Source organism: Nicotiana tabacum, chromosome 2, assembly GCF_000715075.1.
Source record: "Nicotiana tabacum cultivar K326 chromosome 2, ASM71507v2, whole genome shotgun sequence".
In the NCBI taxonomy this organism is placed as follows: Eukaryota; Viridiplantae; Streptophyta; class Magnoliopsida; order Solanales; family Solanaceae; genus Nicotiana; species Nicotiana tabacum.
Window position 1 is genome coordinate 110456031 of NC_134081.1, and position 8622 is coordinate 110464652.

The 8622-nt window shown below is 35.0% G+C and overlaps 1 protein-coding gene across 5 annotated transcripts; it reads right to left on the reverse strand.

Moving 5' to 3' along the window:
* Nucleotides 1-275: 275 nt before the first annotated feature.
* Nucleotides 276-8399, reverse strand: LOC107774791 (homeobox-leucine zipper protein ROC2-like). Of its 5 annotated transcripts, XR_012702450.1 has the most exons (14): nt 8246-8399; nt 7105-7231; nt 5758-5957; nt 5498-5615; nt 4892-5095; nt 4381-4794; nt 3901-4002; nt 3566-3766; nt 2955-3135; nt 2597-2871; nt 1848-1943; nt 1367-1723; nt 1210-1294; nt 276-652 (listed from the first exon to the last, which is right to left on the reverse strand). XR_012702450.1 is itself a non-coding variant. In XM_075237603.1 (13 exons), the coding sequence occupies exons 2-12, from the start codon at nt 7195-7197 to the stop codon at nt 1376-1378; spliced, it is 2232 nt and encodes a 743-aa protein (XP_075093704.1). In that variant the 5' UTR covers nt 7198-7231; nt 8246-8399; the 3' UTR covers nt 280-652; nt 1367-1375. The 5 variants fall into 5 exon arrangements, 4 of the variants coding, with proteins under 4 accessions (XP_075093704.1, XP_016449923.1, XP_075093710.1 ...); XM_075237603.1 differs by lacking the exon at nt 1210-1294 and having other exon boundaries at nt 280-652; XM_016594437.2 differs by lacking the exon at nt 1210-1294 and having other exon boundaries at nt 282-652; nt 5758-5954.
* Nucleotides 8400-8622: the final 223 nt, after the last annotated feature.

Consider the following 8622-nt stretch of genomic DNA (forward strand, 5'->3'; position numbering starts at 1 on the left):
TCTTTTGTCAGGGGTATAATTGTTATATTATTACGGATTTTTTGTCAGTTGGCTACCAAATAAATAATTTTTAAAAATAGGGTACATGTTAAAAGATGACACAAATATAGGGTACGACTGCAAATAGCCCTACCAACCCCAATGAATTAAGGGATCTTTACAAAAATAGCTAATGGAAATGTTGGGCCGTAGCCCACTTGCCCTGAAGGCCCATTACCATATGATGAATTTACAATTTAAACTTGCAAATAAATTCAAAAGAAACAAAAGCTAAGCAAAAAAGAGAATATTTGGCAAAAGAAGCCAACTATTTTGATAGATATTGAAATAAATAAGCAAAAGCAGACAAAAGATTCTGCAAATGCTTTTAAGTTCACCGACAAAAAAACACAAATTAAACAAAAATCCCGAATAGCGTAGGGAAGGAAGCAGTAATTTAAACTCCAGGTCCAAACCTATAAATTCTATACAACTTCCTTTTGAAATCGCCCGAAGAAGTCAATTCACGAACCTCATATATCCTAACAAAACTTCTATAGAAAACCCTTTGATTATTCCATTGGCTAAAGCAACCAATATCACAATCAAAGCAACAAGGTGCGCTCTTGACTTCATTTTATTCCTTGCCTTCTTCTTCACTACTGCTCCTTCCCTAAAAAAAAAATAGTAAAATAAAATAAAGCGTCAAGAACAAATACAACTGAGACCAGTGGCAAAATTAAAAAATTCAATAAGAATGCTCAAATTTTGAACACACTTTGCTAGTGAGCTATGCAAGAGCGTTCAAAGTCTATTTTTATCAATAACAAGTAGTAACATTTTATCCTATACATGATAAAATTTGTGGGTCAAGGTATGCTTCGCCCTTGACTGTGACAGTTTAAACAAAGAATTAAACTTAAATGCATTGATAATGCAAATAATTTTTGCACTATCAGTATATTATAACCTGTTAAAGTCGGTAATTTGTTTTAAATTTTAGGTTAGTAATCACTTTTTATGGACGGCTACCTATAATTAGTTTTTATGATCTGATCATGGGCGAGCTACTATATAATTGGTAGGTTTATATGTACCTAAAAGTTTTTGTCCGAACCTTATATATACACTAAAAAATCCACTAAAGGGCAGCCCAGTGCACTAAGCTCCCGTTATGCGCGGGATCCGGGAAAGAGCCGAACCATTATAGTCTATTGTACGCAGCCTTACCCTGTATTTTTGCAAGAGGCTATTTCCACGGCTCGAACCCCTGACTGGTCACGTAGAAGTAACTTTACCGGTTACGGCTCCCGTTCTATTAAGAAATCCACTAAATATCAATAAATATTTGACTGAGGACCTAGTTGACAATGTAACATATACTTACAGTTTAACATCAAGGGGTATCGGATAGAAGAGCAGCCCTGATCTTATCAACTGTACAAGCAATGAGTTTGTTGACAGTAGCAACTGATCCAAGGGAAAGCTTAGCAGTAGGAACAGAATCGACCAAAATCTGAAATGCAATAGTGAGGAGAGATCCACCAGCAATTCTGCCTGGAGGACCATCTGGGAGTATAGCAAATCCAGAAGGTAGAAGCGCGACATAATCAGGATCTCCACCATTTATTACTGTGTTCATAGCAGGAACATCAACAGGTGCATAAACAACAAATGACCCTGTTGGATCAGTACTGCTCTCTTGCAATATTAGCATGTTGTTTTGTCTTAAGTTTGCACTACTCTGCAAACAAATATTGGAATGCGCGTTAATTATTTAATCCATAAGTGATTGATTATTAAGTGTGTGTCATGAATCATAATATGGGAAAAGAAGAAAGTAGAAGTGAAGACTATATTTTGCTTACATTCACTCTTAATATGGAGACAGAGTTGCCTGTTTCCCTGCCATTAGCAATATGAACCAATCTTTGAATAACACCCCCATTGGATAGAATATCCCACTGTAATTAGAGAGGTAGAAGTGCAACAGTTAGGCTTTAATGTTTCAAGTAAAAAAATATTTAAGATATCCAACAAAAAATTAGATGCAAGAAAAAGCAGAGGTGAATCCAGGGTTTAATTCTTATGGGTTCAAATTTCAAGGTTTTTTTAACATTAAACCAATTATAATTTTAAAGTTATTGTTTCATATCTAATGTTTCTTCAATTTTAATGAAATTTTTATATAAAATTTTTGACTCCGCGTCGAAAGTTATGTGTAATTGAACCCATCGCTTGAACACTACATTCGCCCATGAGATAAAGGATACTTGTGTAACCTTTTAATTCTTGTTTCAATTTAGATGACATATTTCGTTTATCGAGAGTCCATCTGACTAAATTTTGAAGCTAAATTAAATTAGTTTAACTCAGTATTTTAAAATTAAAATTTAGACATTCAAAAACTATACGAAAAGTACTATAAGTTATTTTTCTCATGTCAATATGATAATAAAATATATTTTAAAATGCTAGTCAAACTACAAACAATTTGACTGTGAATAATCGAAATGTATCATCTAAATTGAAACTGAAGTAGTAATTTCATTAAAGAAGAGGAAACAAAATTTAGATATTCAAAAACTATACGTAAATGACCGTATACAAAGCGTACCTCACTCCTAGTGTTTTCATCACGGAGAAAATCAAACACTGTTTTCGGAGAAATCGGGAGCCAGAAGGAAGTAGCAGCGCACATCACAATGCCAGGAGGTCTGCCTGGATCATTAATGCTTTTTCTAACCATAATTCGAACATCATTTTCTGAACCACTTCCTGAGAGAGTTGTCCATTGATGAGCTTCTGTAGCACTAACTCCAGAACAATAGCTAATTACCATTCTCTCCACTAGCTTCAACACACTCCTTCTTCCCTCTGGACCTCCTAATACTGTATAGGAAAATGATTAAAAAAAAATAAGAACGTCAATTCAGGAATTTTAATTCAAGAACTAAGTTTAGTATTGTACTTACTCATATTAGTCGTGTTATCGTCGGGTAAATTTGTGGCCATCGCACTTGCTAGCCGTTCACATTGTCTATCCAAAGTAGCAATCCAACGCTTTGCCCCGAATGCAAGGCCAGAATTCAAAAGAGGCTTGTAAATGCTATAGATTGCTGTATCATCAGCCTCAACATGCTCAATCCAGGTGACCTAGACCATGGTAAAATGTTGACTTACAAGATTTCAAATTTATAATCTCGGAATTTAAATATAGACAAACTTGGTAGCAATATTCTTTTATTTTATAACTGAGAAATCTTTGAAAGCTAGATGGTTCACGGTTCAAAATTTGGTACCATTATTCACTTAAATATCATGCTTATAATTCACTGAATCCAAGTTGTTTTTTTTGGTTTCCCACCCGGTATCCGGTATCCGCATTGAAACCCGACTATATCCGGATTCGCACTGGGTAGCACCCCATTCGGGGGAAGCGCTCCCTACCAAGTATTTTTTCATACTCAGGGCTCGAACGTGAGACCTCTGGTTAAGGAAAGAGCAGCCCCATCTGTTGCACCACATCCTTTGGTGGTTAAATCCAAGCTATATATGGGTTGTATGATTATTTAGAAGAATTTACCTTTGAGTACCCATTTGGCATTTCTTGAATTAGGCATCCTGAGGGTCTTCGCCGGCACCTAGCAGTTGGGGTAGCACGTAGATAGTCGAGGGAAACGTCTACGACTGCCCATATTCCATCAACACTTCGTTTACAATATCTTACGAAGTAGCAATCTCGAGTTGGAACCTGTGGAAATGGTACTTGAAATTCTGCAAATATCTGCCAAATTAAAAACAATGAATAAGTGACACAAAATTAGAGGGAGTGAAGTCTTACACTAATAATATAAGTATCCTAGTACAAACATTAGAGGAAGAAAGAAAAATTAATGAGGAAGAACATCAATGTATCACCACTTGCAACGCTCCGTTGAAATTTCCCGCAACTCCAGTTGATAACACATCTACCGTGACAGCCGTCGACACAATACTTGAGAACATACTTGACCACTTATTCTGGTGATCACAAGAGAGACAAAAGATATTACTCCTTCTGTTTCAATTCAAGTGTCTTGGAAATGAATTGTGACATATATATAACCACTCAATTAAACAATAACAAATGATTTGGATTGCTCATCATTACTCCAAAATTGCCTAGACTATTAACTGGTACTTGAAATCAAATGTTGATTCTATAGTTCACAATTTCCTATATAAAAAAAAGGGGCAGCTTGGTATACAAGGCATCTCGTGTTCACGCAGGGTCTGGAGAAAGGCCGTATCCAAGGGTGTGATTTAAACAACCTACTGTAATACAAGCATTAGTGGCTGTTTCTACGACTCGAACCTGTGATATAGCTGAAATTATAAATAGGAGTAAAATGAGTGTACCGCGTCCATGAGAATTTCAACCAATTTGATGTGATTCATGAAAACAACAGCAGTATCTTTAGAAGCTTCAGTCTTAAACCCTTCAAGCTTAGGTCCAATTCCTAAAGGGAATAACCTAACATATTCTTCTTCATTTAGAAAATTTGTTCGACGATCAATGCTAGGCAACCAAAGTGGTTCTCCCATTTGAGCCATTTGAATAAACTCTTCCATTGCTGCCACTGCTAGTTCAATTATAAACGGCTTCTCGGCCTCTGTTGGTCCGTTAAATGATGATCTTAGAACCTCTCCGTTATTTCCAAATGCATTCCCAAGATCAAGTGAACTAGGAGGAGTTACTGGAGACGAGTAAACGTTTAAGCTCGAAACTGGCTTCCCCAAATGTTTTGCTGCGAAAGCTGAAATTCGATCAACCTGGTAGAAAAAGAAAGGTCAAAAAAATTAAATTAACAACCAAAATGTGGCAAAATATTTAAATATCATCGATTCAATTTCTTTTCTTTTAATTTACCTCTTCTTTTAGTCGAGCATTTTCGATCCTCAATTGATTTTCTTCAAATGACATTTCACCTAAACTAATTTGTGGGCCGCCACATATAGGGCAAGAAGGGCAAGAAGTAGCATTGTTGAGAGCTTCACGGATTTGCACATGTTCAGTCCTAAGCTTTTCATTTTCATCCCGAAGTGATGAGAGCTCGGAACGTTCATTTTGATTCTGCAAGGGAATAATAGTTCGTGCCCACAGTATAAAGTTTATTACTCAAATAGTCACTCAATCATTCCGGATAACTTATCTTTTGTTTAAAGCACAAAAATCACTTGTGGATACTAATGTGCGTAAATGGTAACTCCATCACATTTCTCAAACTTAATCTGACGTGCGTCCACATGCTTTTTACTTGCTAGTAAAAAGAAATAGGAATATCATAATTAAGTGCTTGTTGTATTAAGAAAATGACGGTTCAAGTGTGAATGCAAATAATTACGAAAAGGGTCAAAAAAAAATTCGAACTGCATCTACAGATAAGAACAAGAGTCTGACCCCAAGTCTAGAGGAGTGGAGATGTTTTTCGTACTTCACAAAACAAGCATTATTTTGATAATAAAAACTATGTACCTTCATTTGGGTACGCTTATTTTGGAACCAAAATTTTACTTGCAGCGGCTCTAACCCTAGTTCACGACTGAGCTCCTTCCTTTGCTTGTCATCTGGGTGTGGACAGTTCTTAAAGAAACTAATCACAAAAATAACTATAGATTAATAGCATAAATAAATTAAAGCTGAACAAAAAGAAAGAGAGGCAAAAAAAAAAAAGGTCTCAACTTCTAAGTGTATTTCCATTTCTTAGTTTAAGATCACCAATGTGACGAGCTTACTTTTCCATTTCTTGGATCTGATGCTGAGTGTGGCGGTGATAGCGCTTTCTCCTCTCAGACTGATTAGCATCTTGTTCATCACTGGATTTGCCTTCTTGATTATCACTGCCGGATTTGCTGTCGAATTCCTCCTCCGTCAGCAGCGGCATCAATTCACTTTCCGATGTGTTTGACGCCATGTCCATAATATTACCTGACTGCTATATATACAAATGGTCAAATGCTTTCAGATTTAACAAAAAATATTGGGATAAAAATAGAGAGTTAATTCACTGTTGGTAGCACGTTTTATTTCTGTTTCTCTGTTGCAACAACGACGACGACACTCAGTGTAATCTCTTTAAGTAGAGCCTAAAAAGAATTAGTGTGTACATAACCTTATTTTTTATCTGCAGATAGAGACTTGTTTTCGATAAAAGGTTCAAGTTTGAGAAAAGGACACAAGTCGTTTTTCAAACAAAAATGGTCTATTTATGATGTGTATGTCTTAGGGGATAAAGACCAATGTTGAAAATGTGTGAAAACAAGTAAGCCTTTGGTTTGACCATAATTTATACTCTCCCCCTTAAGACCCCAGGTGGACGTGAGTTGGTTGGGTGGATGAGAGGAAGACCTAGACGCGGTTTTCAGTTCTCAAGAAGGATTTTACTCGAAAAGGCAAAAATGACTATTGGTGAACACATTAGCGAGATTAATCAATAAGTATTGCTTTTTCCCTTTTGGATTCTATCTTCTTTCAAAGTTAAAAAAAAAATTCGAAGTAAAAATAATATTTAAAAATTAAAGTTGTGTTTGAAACTGAATACAAAAATTTTTCTAAGTGATTTAAATTGAAAATTTTGATAAATAATTTTTTGGAGTTTTTAAATTTTTCTAAAAAATTCGAAATTCAACAGCGCTGATTTCGAAAAGTAGAGTTTTTTTTATGGCCAAACAGGACTTGTTTTTTGGCACAAGGGTAGCTTTATTTTTTTCGTTTTTGTTTTTCCTTGTGTGTGGTGTTCTACCGGTTTCGATCATACTAATCCACATTTATGCCGCGTAAGATTAACTTGAGGAAACACATGAATTTTTTCCATTCTTAAAGCTTCATTATTAATTTTAACTTTTCAATGACGAAAACACTCTTACATAAAAAGGAAAGATATTAGATTTCGTGTCTCCATTAATAATGACGATTTCAGTATTGATGACAGTCTAACTAAAGAATAGCGCAGAAATTCCATCTCCACAAATGCCTAAAACACATGCATTGCTACTGTAGTTGTGAGGACTTCATAAAGGCACATAGAGAACTAAAAATTTCAAAAAATTATAAAATAAAAATAAAAAGTATTTAGAATTTACCTGACCAAGCGGGAGTCCAGAAGATGAAGAAACAAATCCAACATCATTCTCATCATTTCCGATCATCGACGAAAACTGGTTTGCCGGAATCATGATTCCGTCCTACTTTCTCCACTCAGCAAAAACCCTAAAACAGTGTAACATAGTATAAGAAAAGTCAACGAGAAACTCTTTAGAGTTATGTTCTTAATCATTTCTATTTCAGCTATTTGATTTTGCGAACTAAAAGTTATAAATTAAACAACTGCTTAAATTAGGAAAATGGAGAAAGGAAATTAGTGAATGGGAAAAAAAAAGAGGGAAAAAGGAATACATGACTATATTTATTTGATTTTTGTTGCCTGTTCACGTAAAGAGAAGCTTAAGAACCAATTAAAAAGTAAGGGTATTATATAAAATTTTCGTCAGGTGGTTTTGCTTTTTAAAAAAACACCATGTGTATATGCTGTGAAAAAAACAATAAAATAAAATAACTGGCTCTCACGAAAAATCTTGACCGATATTTCCCACTTTCTATTTATATGCACAAAACTATCAGCCAACCTTTAAAATCCTGCCTTAAACAAAAAAACAACATAACGAGAATCTTATTAAATAAAAACTCACATTTAGTAGTATCTATCTAGCTATATACTACTCCGTCCGTCTCATATTAACAGTCATGGTTATTAAAAATAGTTGTCTCAAATTATTTGTCATTTTAGAAATTCAAGACAAAATTCATTATTTTTTTCTTTTTTTACCCTTAGTAATAATTGTTCTTGAAGATAGAGATAACACTAGAATAAATATTCAATGAAGAGAGATTATATCTTATAACATAAATAAGGGTAGAATAGTCCAACCACTTTCCTAATTAATATTTCTTAATTAATATTTTTTAAGGGGCATGTAAAAGAAAACTATGACACATAATATGAGACGGAGGGAGTATATCAATCCGTAATCAAAAGAGAGATGAGAAAGTAATAAGAACTTTGTGTTCCTACTTTATTGTGGGCTGTTTAAGAATTAGAAGAAAACAGGGAGTGTTTGAGATCTAATAGCAAGGGACTAATGCGATGGTACAAAAAAAATGTGATGAAGAAACGGTAAATATATGCAGACAAGATAAGAGGCGAAGCATAAATTTAAAACTTACGTGTTCGAGATTTTAGCACCCGAAAGAGACACAGTAGAAAGCGAGTAGACACTCTCCCTCCTGCCCCAGGGTGGAGATAATGAGAAAAGTCAAGGGAGTGGTGAGAGTAGAGAGTGAAGAAGGAGATGGAGAAAAATATGAGAGAGGAGTAATTGCAAGGTAAACAGAGAGATGGTGCAAATGCATTAAATAGATTGGAGGAACAGTGGGGAAGAGCCCCGTGCGTTTGGTTTGGGGGTTGTGGGGGGGGAGGGGGGGGGTTGCAAGATTATATGAAACGAATGACGGCTACCAAACTCTTCAAAATTCGAATTTCTTACTAAAGAGTGGTGAAAAAAAAAAGGAATAATAAAAATAACTAAATTATTTTTACAATA